The sequence below is a fragment of the Archocentrus centrarchus genome, chromosome 5 (assembly GCF_007364275.1).
Source record: "Archocentrus centrarchus isolate MPI-CPG fArcCen1 chromosome 5, fArcCen1, whole genome shotgun sequence".
NCBI classification, from domain to species: Eukaryota; Metazoa; Chordata; class Actinopteri; order Cichliformes; family Cichlidae; genus Archocentrus; species Archocentrus centrarchus.
The window spans coordinates 10,560,979-10,578,185 of NC_044350.1; the positions used below are offsets into that span (position 1 = coordinate 10,560,979).

Here is a 17,207-nt window from a genome sequence, read left to right on the forward strand (position 1 = left end):
ATGAAGTTCATGGTATATGTGTCCCCTTACCTTATGTACATTTACTTGCCTGAGAAATTTGTCATAGACTGGAAAATAAATATAACTGATTAAAATACACAAGTACATAATGTTTGGTTCCAGCCAAGAACAGTTCGTTCAGGGTATGTCTCTAACAGATTATCCATAACAGATGCAAGTACTCTCTCTCGGCAGCCCCTGATGGAGACTACACAATGATAGAAATGGAGACTTCAAGGTCACCCTGCTGTTGAAAGTCTGTTGTAAAACTGTTTGAAATGGCTTTATTAAATTTAATAATTGGACTCCTTATTCCATTGTGTTGTCTCAGTCCAGTTTGATAAACGAACATGCCGAAACCTGATTGATTGTAATCTGTAGGTGCCAAAATTCTGGGGGATTAAATACTTAACTCAACGACATGCAAATGAATTCATAACATTTGTGTTGTTTCTTAAGTTTATTCTGTCCCTCTCCATTAAAATGAAACTACCATAAGAAAAACACTTCTCAGTTCTGCAGGGGGTCAAATAATTACTTCCCCCACTGTATATAACATCAGCTGTTTAGCTTCTGAAAAGTAATCTTGCATGAAAAATATCTTGTAATTGTTTGGTCACATGACATTTTAACATTAGTTGTACCTCTTATTCACACTGAACTTAGAAACACTGGATTTAAACACTGGTAACAAATGGAATGAGCTAAAACTATGAAGTTACACTCTGACGTCAATAGAAAAGGTTACATTTATGTACCTGTAATTACTCCTTCACATTAATTTGTAAACATGCCATGTCTTTGTATGTCTGCCTACATTTAAATTGTGCATCTTTTGTATACAGGTCTTTCTCAAAGAAAAAAAAGGTCTAAGAGATTATGTAAATACAGGATTTAATAATAACCATGAAACGTGCCATTTTCTAACGATTCAGGGGGACAATAAACAGACACTTTCCAGGTCAAACTATGCTCATGTTTATTTAAATGTCTTGTACATTTTCAGATGGGCAGGATCAGATTTCTCTCAGAATTCACTTGTGGCTCCTTATGTCTAAACACTGACGGGAAATTTAAAAGTTCATCCAGACTTTACAAACCCCCTCCTCCACACTGAGTCACATACCATTTGTTTATCATGTTCTGAACTAGCTCAAGAAAATGTTTGAGGAAAAAAAAATAAATCTTTGGAAAGCTGAGAGGACGACAGGTCGGTTAAGTAGCCCTTTGTAGCGCTAAATCCTGGGAAATGATCACTGGAAGTTAAAACAGGAAAAACAGACTACAAATACTTCCCCTCTCCCCCCACAGCTGGGTGGACTTTTATCTGCTTGTTGTGACACCTTGTGGATACAAGCACTAATTATCTGTCCAAAATAACTTGAGACAAGTTGAGCAGAGTATGTAATTAATCTAAATTCTGACAACCGACCCAAACAGCCAGTCTACTGCAGAGACTGACTGTAAGACAGAAGCCACAATCAAAATATAATAAAAATAGGACAGAATATTCTTTTTTGTGGGGAATAAACAGCGCCTCATTTGTTTTTTTTAGAAGGCACAGACTCTTGTCTGTGAAATATTTTAGACTTCAACACCACAGTGACCAAGTTCCTCTTTATGTCCCCACATTTAAGGAAGTTTTATTTCAGTGAAAGAGACATTGCAGTTTCAATGACTTCTCAACTTCAGCTGTAATCAGAAATTTGACTCCATGGAAGCAGTACCAAAAAGGCAATTCAATTTTTGGCAAACATTCTAATGCAACTTAGTAAACAAAATTTCCCCCTCATTGAAATAATTACACAGAAGCCATTCATCCACCCATGAAACCAAATCTGTGTCAGTGCTGAAAAAGAAAATGTCCCAACTGACACCTTTCATTACTCAAACTGAGAATCAAATGCACTGACGTCATAATACAGACGAGTCCTCTGGTGGATTTTGCTTCCTTTCAAACAAACAAAACAAAAAGACTGTTTGCCGCTGGATAAAGCTCAAGAAGTGGGGGCAGTCCTTTGTAGGGTCTAGAGAAGAACCGAGTAAGGATCTTCCTTTCTTTCTTCAGGTAGGATCAGGTACTCTTGCTCCAGCCAGGCTGATCCCGAGTGTTCCCGGCTGATTAAACGCTATAGCAGCTTTTTTTTGTTTGTTTTCTATATTTCCCACTTCTCCACATTTCCATTTTTCCTTCACGCAACATAATACACATCCATACAAGTACACACAATTTATAACACTCCTTCCTTTCTCCATCACTGACATCTGCACGCTCTCTCTCTCTCTCACACACACACACACACACACACTCTCACACACAGACCTGTTTCTAGGCAGTTGTAGTTCCTTTGTACAGCCAGTGGACTCCAACGCCCATCACTACATTTCCGAATGTAAACACCTTAAAGGCATCCATAATGCACTGTGAATTTTCAATAGTTTGGTGCAAGGAATACTGCCCCTTATTGACAGGGGGCCTTATAACAACCTTCACCACGTGATCATTGCAAATAAATTCACAATCCATGCACACAAACTGTTGGTTCTCAATCAGCTCAAGTGATTTCTTCTTCCTGTCTCGTTTCCTTCCTCCTCAGCCTCAAACTCAGCAGCAATTTATTGAAGTGTGGTTATTCATTGCCGTTTGAAGTGATGAGAGGAAACGAGGCAAGATAGATACCTTCGTCAGTTGAGATGGCAGATGGATCCTGCGTGCAAAATGGCTTCACAGAGTCAAAACACATAAGGCCTGTGGTTTTTTTTTTTTTGCATTGTTAAAAAAAAAAAAAATTAATATATTTGCAGACTCTTATTTTGCACTATGAGTCTCAAAATAAATAGATCTCCCTCTTTCTTTTTTGTTTCACTTAAATACATGTTAATATTTTATCTGATGCTCAAAAATACTTTTTGTTTGAAGAGAAAGTTCTTCAAAATTACAGACAAACCCGCTCACACATGCAGACGGCCCCTTCCACTGGTCCAGTGGTATCAAATCCACAGGAAAAGAAGAAGAAAAAAAAAATACCGCAAAAGTAAAGGATTGGAGAAAGTCAAAAGCAAATTTTTGAGATTGCAGGCACCAATGAAGCCTGTGGAATCAAAGATCAGAAAAGAAAAGGAGGAATGAAGAAAGATGACAGAAGGAAAAAGGAAAGGGGGGAAGGACCTGTTGCAGAGGCAGCAAGTGAAGGGGTGTTAATAGCTAAGAGTCAGCTGAACAGCCGCTCTCGGTTTGACCCTTCATTCTCAATACTGATGAGTGAAGATGTTCTCTACTGTGCTCTCAGCACCAGGCTTGGGCTCTGCGCTGGTCAAAATCAGCTATCAGCCGCTTGATGTGGGCCAGCTTGTTGTGCAGGTACTCGCAGCGCAGCTTCTCCTCGTGGTAGTTGGGGCTGTGCTATTAAAATAAATAAATACACCATGTCAGTCCACCAGCAGCACTCTGGCATTTTGTAAAGTGCAGAGCAAATCACACGTTTTGGACATCCTCAGAGTGAAAGAAGTCAACCTGCTAATGCACCGTTATTTCCTGACCAACTGTGGCATGTGCTCTTCCTTGCAGACCACTTCAGGTTCTGAGACTTTTAGTCTGTCCTTCAAGAAACACTAAAAAAGGTCCAGATTTGTGGATAAATGTCTAACTCTGCTGTTGATGTTGGTCTGCTTTGGATCACTGTTCTGTCATAGAAGTTTGACTCGGGCTTCTCCAGATGTTACTCCGTGTACTTCAGACACTAACTTTTGTTATGAATTGGCAGATTTGCTTCTGAAGACTCTTGACACCCTGTTCATGAACAAACACTGCAAAAACCAAATGGTGTACCACTGCTCCTACACTAGCTAAACCTTCCTGACATTCCTATACAGATATCAAGATGTGCTTTGCCTTTCTGCTCAGATGTTACATATTCTCAGCATGTCATCATGACTTCAGCAGTTTCCCCACAGCTGTCATCTCTTAATGGTATTGTCAACCAATTAAATTGGACCCGCATTAATATGTTTATGATGAGGCTCTGATTTCTCATTAGTTCACTGATCGGCCTTAAAAGGTTTCAATGATTCAATAAGGTTATGTGACTACTGAGAAAACAAACTTCTACATGACAACATTATGTAATCAATTTTATGTATGCAGAATATAAAGTAACATGACTACATTAATATTGTGTCACTTCAGTTAACACAATGTGTCATATACACAGGTATGCACAACCTCTTCTCTACTCCCACACCACCCCCTTCAGTACATGCATCAATAGTGTGTCCAATTTAGAGCTTAAGAATGAGCTTGTTTGTGGAGGGTGACAACATTTTGGCCAGTTTTCTATTTGTGGCAAACATTTAAAAAAGTTAAGACTTTGGTTTTAGGGTTCACACTGTTATTAGGTTTGTGTTTGGGTTGGCTGTCATGGTTACAGAGTAAGAGGCGAGTGGGTGCCTTCTATCAGCGAGGATCGTCACAAAGACAGAAATACACACAAAGACACAAAATGCTAACAGCCAGTGTAACTACTTACTTGTTTGATCTTTTTGTACTCTTTCAAGACTTCCTCTTGCACCTTCTGTAAAATAATAATAAAAGTCATAACTCATTCCCAACTCACATCTTTTAGAAATATTACAAACATATGTTCTTTTACTTCTTATAGAGAAATGAATTTTGAGCCACCTAGACTTATTCAATGAAAACTTAAGGCTCTGATAGCTAGGGACAAAAGCAGCACCCTGAACCGAAGAGCAGAGTGAAATTATTAGTACTCAAAATAAATGGTGTCTCGCCTGATGGTTGCAGATCTCTCTGGACTGAGGACCAGCTGTGAAACTTTGACACCACCATTACTTTTCTGTTGATTATGAATAAATTCCTCTGTCATTACTGCCTCCTGTGTGGCATTACAGTTTGGCAGAGGTGTACTAATAGCCAACTGTGACTGGTTATAATCCAAATGTTTCATTATACTGACCAGAAATGCACATAATGTAGAAAATGATTAAAACACGCATACAGAGAGAGAACAGCCTCTGTCATATTTTTTATCTGCAGTCATCATCATGCACCAAAATAATGACTCCTGGCTAACTTATCTGATGTTAATAATAATGTAATAACGCTGTCTGACGATGTCAAAGCTCTTAAAAACCTTTGATCCATGTCATACAATAAGTCAGAGAACAAACATTTAACTAAGTACTGAAAAATGAATCCAAGCAAAATGTTTCAATATGACCTGATGCTCTTTGGTGCCAGGGGCCAACTTCCGACACTGGGCGTCCAGCTGCGTAAAGCGGCGGGTGATGTTCTCCACATGGGCATGCAACAGGCGGTACTCATCGTACTCTGCGTTGAAATCATCCTTGTAGCTTTGCCGCTGGTCAGTGGACACCAATGCCGTGTACTTCCTGTAAAAGAAAAATTATGATCCATTTTAAAGTGGTTGCAAAGTAAGTTTTCATTTTAAATATCAATCCAGAACCACTTCCTGCACTATGAACACACTCTGCAAACTTCATTTTATTCTGAACACACCTTTTAAAAAGTCATGCCATTTATAGCCATATGGGAAGCTCAACATCTGTTGCGCTTCTCCATTTCAAATGTGCTAACATATTCCCTGAATTCATTACCACTGATGTGGAAAGTACAAAACAGTCCTAGTACATCAATGAACAAAGAATACACAGATGAAACACATCTGTGTTTACAGTAGCATCTCATGTGTCCTAATTCTCCTCCCTTCTCTAATTCGCTTGTGTCTGTTCTAAACATCCTCTTCTGCACTCATTTCACAATTTGCGCTGAAAGGAAAAAAACCTGAGATATGAGAGATAAAGAGACGTGCTGATAATCAGCTTTTTAAAATTTACTTACAATACATAGTCAGGTGTCTCCATTTTGGATGACAATTCAGTGGACTGGACTGGCCTCTCTTTGTGTGAAGAGTCTGAGGAGAGACAGCAATGAGCAACAATCTAAGTACAGAATTTATAATCAGTAACACACATAAGCAACACTCCTGTAAGGATGGACAGCTGTCTAACAAGCTGTTAAGTGAATAGTTAAAATACAGCATTTAGTATGATTAAGTACTGCATTTTTATGCATATTGATCTGACCCCCACCACATCTGTTATGGCAATACATATTCTTTACCTCAGACACGTTGATTTAGAGAATATGAACATGTCTTATGTTTCAGCATGCATGATGACACTAACCACAGCATAAAGATTTTTCAGTCAATATAATCAGAAAAAAAGGGGACCAATGGCCAGACATGCACTGTTTTTTAAGGAAAGCAAGGACAAATCCATTTTTCTCATAAAATAAGTGGTACAGCTGCTGCAAAGAAATAAAACAGAAATGCAAAAGGTTCCTGTTCTAGTTTTTAAGTTACTACACAAAATCTCCATAACTGCTGGTATTTGCTTATGGGTTTTTAACACTATTAATGACTGCTTCCTTTTGCATGTAGTTTACTGAATTCATAAAACTGAACGCTCAGTTAAGATTTAAGATATCTGATTCAGCAGTCCATACAATCAAGCCAGAAACACACCTTGATCTTTGTGAGAATTTTTGCTGATAACACCTCTGGTCTCTTCATCAGGATTCTGCTTCTTTCTGGCTCTACGACTTTCCACAGCCTGCTCTGCAACACCATGAGGACTACTGCCTTCTCTTTCCTTTGGTTTCCCTTTCTCCCTTTCTCGATCCTTGTGCTTCTTAGATTTCTTTTTAACCTTCTTATTGGTAATGCTGGACAAAGGAGGGCTAGAGATGACAGTGGAGGTAACTGTGAGTGATGTGCAAGGTGGAGGGCTGTGGCCTGCAACTGGTCTGGGGCCAGGACCAGGATGCCGATAGCGGTCCTGCAGGGATCTACTATCGGACGAAAAAGACCTGGGTGAAGGATCTCTGCAGGAGGAACTCTGGTCCATGGGCAGATCCTGGGTGCCACAGCCCTCTGGGGTGCTTGGTGAGTTGGAGTTGGAAGCTGGACTAGGCTGCTGGTGAGAGGGGGCAGGTGGGTAGGATGAGATGGGGAGATGAGTGGGAGGGCCTGAGGTGGCATTGGAGGGTAGGGACGAGCGTTTAGCGCTGGGGCTGCCCTCGTCCTCACGGCGATCAGAGGACGATGACGAAGATGCGGCTGGCGCTCGATTATTGAGGTGGGAGATGCGGGCTTTCTTTGGTGCCAAAGGATCAATGAAGTCAAAGTCTGGCTGGCGCTTCTGCAAAAAAAAACAAAAAAAACAAAAGAATTAGACAGAAATTATACAACACTGTGTGTTGAATGTTAGTGAATTTGTTCAGCTACCTGAGGGGATGTGGGGACACCGTCTTTGGGAGAACCGCTGGATGAGGTTATCTCATTAGGAAGACCTAATTTGCTATTGAAGAAAGAAAAATGTTATTAGTGGGGAACAGTCTAAGTGACAAGAAAGGGCAACTTGGGGGGGAACCTTCAACCACCATTACACTGGGACCTGCTGAAGATATAGTTTTATTAACACAATTTCCTTTATTGTGATCTTTGCTCTTCATCTGGTGGACGGTAGCAGCAGCTTGACATGTGCTCACTACAGCAAAGTCTTCAAGCTGGAAAATGTGCATGTACAACCCCCCACCCCCACCCCCCCCCCCAAACCAATCATTTCATGTATTTAAAAAAATGTGTTATTGAGAAGGAAATGTATTAAACACATTTAGTCAAGACTTGTGCAACATTTCATGGCCAACAGGACATATTAAAGGATATCTGCAGATTGTAGTCATTTTGTTGCAAAAATATTCTAATTATAAATGCACTGTGTGTATGTCACACACCTCCAAAAAGATCCCAGCTGAATTTTAGCTGAACTAAAATCCATCACTATAGGATCAAGAAATTTTTTTATTAATGTACTCTTAATATAAAAAAATTGCATGCTACACATCAAGATTACATGACAGCTTTTTTCCTTTGGAAACTGTGTTCCTGCATGCAAAATCATTTGTGTTTAAAATGTAAACTATATAAATAACGTTCATCCAATTGTATTCCATAAAAAACAAATGCTTTGGCAGTTCAGATAAGTGGGTCTTTAAGCTCAGAGCATTTAGGAGCATAATTGGGACTGGATGCTGGCACTTGCCATGTGATCAAATTACAGTTGCATCTATTCATGCAGGAGGATTTTGTTCTGTATTTCATGCCACATCTTTCTCTATTCTTCCTTTTAATATCTCTACTATTGATATTTAATCAAGGCAAATATGCTCTGAATTATTCCCAATAAAAAGCCTAACTAGCCATTTCTGTACCGATTGAGGATCCGGTCAATCTGGGACTTCTCATCCTCTGAGTAACCAGGCCAGTCTCGCTGTACGTCACGGTATATGTAGTCCTTCAGAGAATATGCATTGTCTTTGGGATTCAGGTTTGCCACCTAATTTGCATAGACACATACACAGAGTTTCAAAATTAAGTGGTGGCAGTGGGAATACTCATATTGATACCTTATATTTCCTGTGTAACCAAACATCTGTGTATGCAAATACTGTTCAACGATTATCTAATTTCTCATGAATGAAGCATTAATTAAGTGAGCAGGATTTCATCAGGCAGATCTGAAAAACTCAATCTCATTTTGAATAAAAGTAAATGAATCTCTGGAATCAAATTAATGCCTCGTAGGTTTTAATTGTGTAACAGACAAACTGGTTTAAATTGATGAATTTTAATCTACTGTCAACATGAAAAAACTGTGGGAGGAATTCTGCCATGCAGTACCTGTTGCAGGGTGGTCCCCAATGAATTGCGGTCCTTCTGGTTGATACCGTCACGCTGCAAACGTGCAAGCACTTCCAGCTTCTTGTAGGACCTCAGTGCCAGCAGATGGACGATGCGGTCTCGGAACGGCCGCTGTGATACGGGGTTATTGGAAAGGCACTTACGAATAGTGTTGGCTGGGTTGATGGGTGTGGAGCGTTTGCGCTCTGGGACCACTTCTGGGGCTGATAGTGCAGGCTTACGGATATGTACTTGCTTTCCTGAAAACAGATGGAAAATAGAAAGTTACAGCTTCTCTTCTCTGCAGGCTGGCTCATAGTCATAGATTATTCTTTTATGCTGACAGATAACAGGAACTTCTGATTACGATCTTAAACGCTCATATTAAAGTGGGTCTCAATTGTATCTACATCACACATATATTAGGGCCCATCCAATGATTATAAAAGTGAGAGCTTAAAGAAATGGAGCAAGGCTAGCACCAGTGTATAACAAACCTGGCAGTGTGCTGAGGCTAAATGGACCTATGCCAAACCAACACACTAGTACTGGTCCCAAAAAAAAAAAAATTTTTTTCCTTTCTGTTTTTTTTTTTTTTTTTTTTTGAAGAACCAGTATTGAGTTATAATGCAATAACCATTTACCTGTTCAGCTTAAATCTGTTCACTGATGGATTACAGTAGACTAAATCCTCAGCTTCTGTACTTGAATGAGGTTAACCAGGATTTGGTGTTCACCTACAGCATGTGCTTATCTTTACCGAGAGGAAATTGTGTCACAGTGTCAGTAACACAACAGAAATGGCCAAAGAAGCTGAACTGCTCAAGTCAAATTTAATTTCAAACTAACATTAGAAAGTGCAACTACAGGTTACGTGAGGCACAAGTGCTTTTGTTATGCCAATGACATTCACGCTTTCAGTTTTTGAAAGCAGTCACAATATGACTTAATGCTAATGGCCATTTCCAGTTGAAGTGCAAGTTACAAGAAAAAAGACTGACACACAGCAAACAACAAACAAAACAACAACAAACACTGCTGTCATCTTACTAACGGAGTTGCTGAGGAGCTTAAAGCCCAAAAACCTTATTGCTGAGCAATGTGTGCTTAATCGGTTTGCCTACACTTCCCTGTATAGCTCTTCATGGTCATTATGAAATTTTAAGGCTCTTTAAAATATTAAGGTTAGGGAAAAGAAAAAAAAACTCCTCCCCTCCTTTTTTTTGTAAAATGAAAAAAAAAGAAGAAAAAAAGACAATCGACACTCAAACACAATGACAGATTACAGCAGGTGAAATGCTTTTGCCATCAAGTTTTTCTTCTTCAGAAATAATTTTGTACAGACCATCAGTACAGTTTTTAGAATTACAGTTTTCGAATGCCACTGCAGACAGCAGACAAAGATTAGGGTAAAAATACACGTTACAGGCATCTTCCTGAAATTAAAAGCCTGTGAAAACAAGAATCTAAAGCCCCCCCCTTTTGCATTTGTAAATATGGTACTTACCTCAAACCAGCTGCTACAAACTCCTGACCCACCCCTTTCCTGTACATCCTCTCGTTTCCCAGTTTCTATCTGGGACAGAATATGCAAATATATCCCCAGGGCCCAGAAAAAACAGGTCTGAGCAGATTTTTAAAAAAAAATCACTTAAGACTACATCTACAGTAAATCATATACATTTTAAAATGCTTGCTTGTCTGTCTGAAAATAATTAAATTTAAACCATAAACAGAGATTTATAGTGATTTCTATAGAGTGAACATGAATAGAAATACTTATTTGCTAAGAAATACTTATTTATTTTCACAGTTCAGACCAGGATCTCATTCAGCAAAATAAATACATAATAGTACACAAGCTATACTGAAGTTTAAAAATATACAAATACCGGAGAAGCTGAAGACAACAGAAGGTTGTCTTCATTAATTTGCTGCCCCACAGGTGTGGCCTGTGAATGCAGTCTAGTTACATTGCTGAGTATCAGCGTCTCACATCTGCATTCAGTATCTTCCAGCTCTCTGTGGTCAGTTAAATAATCTTTTAAGGTTGCACAAGTCAAAGTATTTGATTGCATTTAAGCATTCTTTTGTTTTCAGGCAACTGAAAAGCAGGAAATACCTAAGGTAAGCCCAGATAAGCTGCATGTTCATCAGCAGTCACTCCAAACATGCAGCAGGTTTATTGGCAACAGCTCTGCTATGTGTTCTGTTATAGCAGTATCTAAAACAATCACTCTGAAAGTTATAAGTTCCTCATGTGTGAAGGAGACATGAAGACTTAATTAGTTGAAAAGATAGCTGTTAAACGCAACACAAAGAATATAAAGCTCGTACTGTGTGACTACATCATTTCTATATCACTATGCAAGCTATGCGTTACTGATACAGAAATAGCTTTTCTGCCACCATTTGTCCTTATCAGACAGACTCCTAATCTGGAAACAAACTGAGATGGCAAAAATGCTTAGTTAGTCACAATAATGGCTTTGAATAGAGTTCGGCTGTCAGCTTTCACCTATTCAGTCTCTCAAAAGAGGCAGAGTTTGGAAAAAAGAGGAGAGGCGTTGACAGGATATAAAGCCACAGTGACGTGTGGGATCCACAGTGCCCTTTGACTGCGGAATTGTAGTAAGGGTCTTACCTCTGTACTGACCACCAGGCTTAATGACTTTGGTCCCACGTTCACGTGTGTCCTCTACAGCCTGTGTCATGCGTTCCCGGGTCACCTGGTAGGAGTCATTAGTGGCACACACTGTGACCTTATCCTGTACTGTCGCCAACAATGCCAGGTGTGAGGCCCCTGAGCTGGAGACAAAGAGGGAGTATGAGAGAGAAATGTGAGGCAGAGAGGGATTACCTTCCAGCAATGTGTGGTAAGGCAGGAACAGCTGATTTAGCTGACCAGCGATTAACATTACCTCGACGTATACTGATGGATGCACTCAAAGCTTCCCTGAGGGTTGTCCTTGCCCACATTAGACAGGTAAAAATCAAAATTGTGGAAGGTGTTCGAGGAGGAGTCAGTCTTAGGGATTTTAATGCGCTGTGAAATCATTCACATAAATATAAAGTAGACATTCCAGTATATTCAGCAGTAGAGCTATAGTATGTGATGTGAACAATGCAAGAGCTAGCATGAAACAGCAAAGTCTAAGTTCTCATCAGCTAACAGGATTTACTGAGTTTAGGATAAATACACACAGGGGGCAAGCTTAATACTTCAGCAGTTAACACAACACTAACAACCTAAAAACACAACCTGGATCCTAATTTATTTCTTTTGCATTTTCTTCAAATGGACTTACCCCTTGTAGTCCCTTGAAATGTATCCTTGGCTGCAGTGAAGGTACATTCTGAAAATAAAGAGGAAACAACACATTTAACCCCCGAAAAACTATACAGACTTGTAAGTATTTAAAAAAAAAAAAAAATTAAAATAAATCATTAAATGCTGGTCTACAATCTACACAACACTATCTCAATTCACCTGCAACACAAGCTTTCATCATAACAGACAAGTGTTGAACGCGTAAGCACTTGCTTTGCATCTTTTGTTGAAGGCTGCGTTTAAAACATGCTGATAGGACTATAGCTGACAGCCAGCTGATATCCGACAAGCACGTGCCTTCTTTGTCTGTGTGAGAGCAAATAACTAGGTCATAATCTGTATTCATAATGCAAAAGAGACAAACTGAAGAGGCAGCGTGGCAGAGACAATCCCTGTCAATCATGCTAACTGGGAACTTGTTAACAGTGCAGTCTGATGCAGTGGAGCAACTATATATGAATTTCATTGCTCACTGATCTTCGGATTAATTCAACAATTAGCCAACGATTTATTTGCTCAATAAATTATCAGGAAATATGCAAGAAACACCTAACATTTCCAAAGCTCAAAGTGATGTCTCAGTTCATCAGTCTCACCTGAGGAAAGAATTCACATTCTACAAAAGTAAAGCGATTGAAACAATGACTCAGTTATTGCCATTTTTCCTGCTGGTCACCTGGCATGTGTTTCTGCACCCATGGGGGATTTGCAGTCTATAATGCTAAATGAGCCACTTGCAGACAATCTTTACCTCACTACTATAAAGCCACTAGTCCGAGATGGAGAGAAATTATATGAATCAACATTGCCTGTGTCTTAAAGTGGTAGGTGAAATAATCTGTTTTGGCACTAAATCCCCCTTTGTTTTATTTAGGTTTGCATCAGTGGCTACTTGAAATAAGAGAGACAGCCACAAATATGTGGTGGCTGTTCTGCAGTGGTATACAATAAGCTGGGAGAAGCACATGACTCCCAGTTTCTTCACCCAGCTTAAGTACACAGAAAAACCAGTCGGCTAGACTTGTGAACTAGCCTGAGTGGGAGCATTTTATTAACAACAGACTCTCCACGTTGCTGGGTCTAAACTGCTCTTTTTAAGTGAGTCAAGACGTAGATGACTGAGGATAAAATGTACACTTTTTTTAATACTGAAATAAATGCGTCATGGTTGTTAAAGCTGTGCTACTCCAAGCCACACATCCCCTTCCCCCCACCGTTCTGATCACATTTCACATCACCACAGAAAGACAAAGATAGCCAGCTTCCAGAGTTCGATGACTGGGTTAGCTACAGCACACATTACCGAGAGGGAGAGAGAAACAAAAAGCAGGCAGTTTTTGGCTGCTCAGTCAGCAAGAGATTGCAGGCTGCTGTTCAGTGCAGAGAACAGACCAATGTTACCACATCCAATAAGGTTGTAGCACAGGCTGTCACAAAAGAATTCCCTGAACTAAGTGATAATGCAACCTGCATGAAACTAAACTGTCACTAAACTGAGTAAATAATCATTTTAAATTTTGCTTTTGTAGCCACATTTTTATAAAAACACACAGTATCTGCAAGAGGAATTCTCACGGGGATGACAATAAGCCAAAGCTTAATAGACAAGTATGTGTACAATGTGTGGCATGCATACAGAGGGAATGCAATAACAATAAGTCACAGAGACCTCAGCACACTGTAGCCTGATGGTAAGCTATAGCGTATCAGCCCTGAGTGGAGACCTAGACCCTGAGTGTGTGTTATGTAACTGCGTTGCTGTTGGCAGAGTCAAGTCAGGTAGCCTGGCTTCAGGCCTCAGTTATTCAAGACTGCAGAGGTTTCTCCAGATTAGTTCACCTGCATTCACCTAAACGAGATTAGACCGTTTGTGCAGTTCAAGATTAACAAGTTATATTTAATCGGCACAGGCAGAAAGGGCTCTAGAGCAAACAGTTTCAAAAGCACTGCAATGTGTTACAGTACACTCACTTGAATTCGTTCAGGAAAATGAAATGAATCTATATACTTTGCGCACCAAATGACAAATGAGCTTTTCTTTAAAAAAAAAAAAAAAAAAAAGGCTCTGCTACCACACACATTTATATATGCTGGCTCACGCTTCTCACTGCAGCTTGATGCCAGCTAGGATAAGCAAAAATAAATAAATAAATCACCAATAAATAAATATTTGCCCTGTGTAATCCTTAGTGATGCTTGCTCGGTTGTACCTCTACATGATGTGGACGCTTGTTTGACTGCAACGCATTATAACAAAGTTCGATAGCGATAAAAGGGCGAGCCTGACTAGGAGCTCCACATCCCTGCCAGGTTTTTGTGCGGTTAAGTTACCATATGTTTAGATTTAGCCAGCTGGCAAAACCTGCCATCGACAGGGTTCAAACGCCACGAACCTGTAATGAAAGTTACATTATCCTTCATTTACTGGTATGTTTTCATTCCTGCCCCTGACATACAACGTCGTCGAAAAAAAGTTTCGTTACTCGACTGCGCTTTAATTTTTAATGTTAAACGCTCAGCTCGTGATACTTGTCTAGTGGCGAGTGCATTCATCGACGTGAGATTATCACTTTCCTAATTTGGTGAGCAACATCGGTTTGACAAGGGAAAAAAATGGACCAGGTTGGGCAGCAGAACATACTAACGTAGAGCTAGCATGAGCTAATCAGTGGCCAGCTCAACCAACAGGTTTTTATGTTAAATCAAATTTGTCAGCTCGTAAAGCCTACCCAGAACATAAGACGGAGGCCTCATTTATCTACTGCAGTTAATCAATTTAGCGAGACCCGGCTAATATTAGTTTAAAAAAAAAAAAAAAGAACAGCAGAAACTCGCTCTGTCAACAGCTTAGCTAACTTTGTAGCTTTAGCTATGCGTGGCAGTTGGGACTTCCTAGCCGATGAGAGTGGCGTCGGCGTGAGAGCCCTTAGCTGTGAAAAAAGACGCCTTTTTACTCACCGTACAGTTTTGGTAGGTCTCTATTGCCCTTAGTGCTGTCTCGGTCAATTTTACATGTAATACGGTGACTCTTTCTGCTCTTTGTTGGCCACAATTTAATCCGTATCTCCCATCCTCGGAGAGCGCCGCCATCTTTACCAGCCCTCCACCATCGTCCCTCTGAAAGCTGGAGGAGCATTTAGCAGCACAGGCTCACTGTGACGGGGAGGGATCACTTACTGCCCCCCAGCACTGACACCGCTGAATGAGTTCACTTGTTAGCTTGTTATTTTTCTTTTTTTCAGCTTTCACCACAATGACTTTTCAGTGCATCATATATTATTATATTGTATAAGACTTTTGGGATGCATAAAGTATTTCTTATATTATTTGGGTGTGCTTAATATAGCCCATTCACTGCTGGAGTTTTTGCTGTGGATTTAAAGAATCAAGACTGCATGGGTTATGTTTGGTCTTTTATCTCTATAAGAAGAAAATTTCCAGTTTGTAGTTCCCCTTCTGTGTAAGCCCATAACCTCTTTCAATTGCACATTCTTCCTGTGCCTGCTGTGTTTTGCTGACACGGTGAAACTAATTCTAACCTACTGAAACTGTTAAAGGTAGCAGCTGCAGCCTATACTTTCCTTTCAAATAACTTTACAGTAGTTATCCTGTATTTCAGCTACCTCTGGACCTCTTGGAGCTATAAACACCCATACTGGCCTGTAGCTTGATAATCTTTTGGTGGTGCCTTTAATGATATGGCATATAAGATAACATCAGTGTAATATGCAGAAGTCCCCCCCTGTGAGCTGGACCACTATCTCTCAGTGTCAGTCCCCTTGAATGGTGATTATTGGCTTAGCCTCATGCAGGGTGGGGAAAGGCTTGTGTGAATCCAGCAGATTACCATAGCGCTTCACCCCACCCATCCCTCTAAGTAGTTACACACACTTGCATGCTCGAACAGAGGCCTTTAGAACCTATACATCAACCCAGTGCCAAATTAATTCTTTGCCTTTCTAAAAAATAAACATGTCTGTGCAGATATACAATTTATTTAACCATGAATGATTTCAGTATGTGCTCATTAATGTCACTGACTGTAACCTACCTTTATCTCCCTGGCTGGGCAGAAAGCTGTGCTTCTGAGCATTACATAGCTTGTTCTGTGGTTTCTCTTGCATCAAATACATGCAAATTTGAAGTGCAAGGTCTGTTTAAGTCCTGTTCTGCTCTACTTTGTCTGATAGGTTACCTGCTGTGGAAACAATTAAATGAAGATAGGACTACTTGATTTTAGAGCTTCTGTGTTTACAGAGGCCTTAAAGGTGTCACCTGAAGCTTAGCATTTCATACCTTAAAATTACATAGCCTTTGTTTCAGGTTAAACATTAAACATGTGATGCTTAAGTTTGTTACTTAAGCATCACATATATATATATATATATATATATATATATATATATATATATATATATATATATATATATATATATATATATATATATATATATATATATATATATATATATATATATATATATATATAAACACACACACACTTCCTGCTTTTGTTCCTGGATTACTCTTACATGACAACATTGTGTAGTATCAGGGAACTTCTTCTATCTTACCCATGATGCAGAGTAAGTGCAGAGGTCAATTATTAATGAATGTATGATTTGGCCAGGCTCCAATTTTGATGTTAAACAGAGGTAAATGTTTTAGTGACTGGAGTCTGGAGCCTAGAATCAATAACAGTGATAAAGATGCTCCTATTCTGTATAGATCAAAGGGTTTACATTTAGAGGATCTGTTTCGCTCCTCAACCTTTGAATCCTTCTCATGTGATCTTTTACTATACTGATAATGAATAAAACACCATCAAGTAGTGTTAGTACTCACTAAACTGTTCAGGGCCCAGTCTTTACCTGTGGTTATATGATAGGAAGAAATGCAGATATTGTTAATGGTTGGAACTATTAATCGCACTTTCTATCAACACTGACGGCTGAGTGGTTTGTCAATAATGTGTGCAATACAAGTATGAATGTTTTTGTCACAGAGAAGCAGACTGAAGAAATAAAATGCAAGTTTGGTTAAAGAAATGGAAGGTTGGGGTGCCCGGGTGGCTTGGTGGTGAAGCTGGCGAC

General features: G+C 39.6%; 1 protein-coding gene across 2 annotated transcripts; it reads right to left on the reverse strand.

Annotated features, from left to right (window-relative positions):
- Positions 1 to 954: 954 nt before the first annotated feature.
- On the reverse strand, positions 955 to 15,274 carry ell2 (elongation factor for RNA polymerase II 2). 2 transcript variants are annotated; one of them, XM_030728878.1, is made up of 12 exons: positions 15,073 to 15,274; positions 12,092 to 12,139; positions 11,705 to 11,751; positions 11,428 to 11,591; positions 8,784 to 9,043; positions 8,315 to 8,439; positions 7,329 to 7,401; positions 6,567 to 7,242; positions 5,879 to 5,951; positions 5,238 to 5,409; positions 4,527 to 4,571; positions 955 to 3,403 (listed from the first exon to the last, which is right to left on the reverse strand). In XM_030728878.1, the coding sequence occupies exons 1-12, from the start codon at positions 15,202 to 15,204 to the stop codon at positions 3,287 to 3,289; spliced, it is 1,932 nt and encodes a 643-aa protein (XP_030584738.1). In that variant the 5' UTR covers positions 15,205 to 15,274; the 3' UTR covers positions 955 to 3,286. The 2 variants fall into 2 exon arrangements, with proteins under 2 accessions (XP_030584738.1, XP_030584737.1); XM_030728877.1 differs by having other exon boundaries at positions 11,705 to 11,829.
- Between the last annotated feature and the right edge of the window lie 1,933 nt (positions 15,275 to 17,207).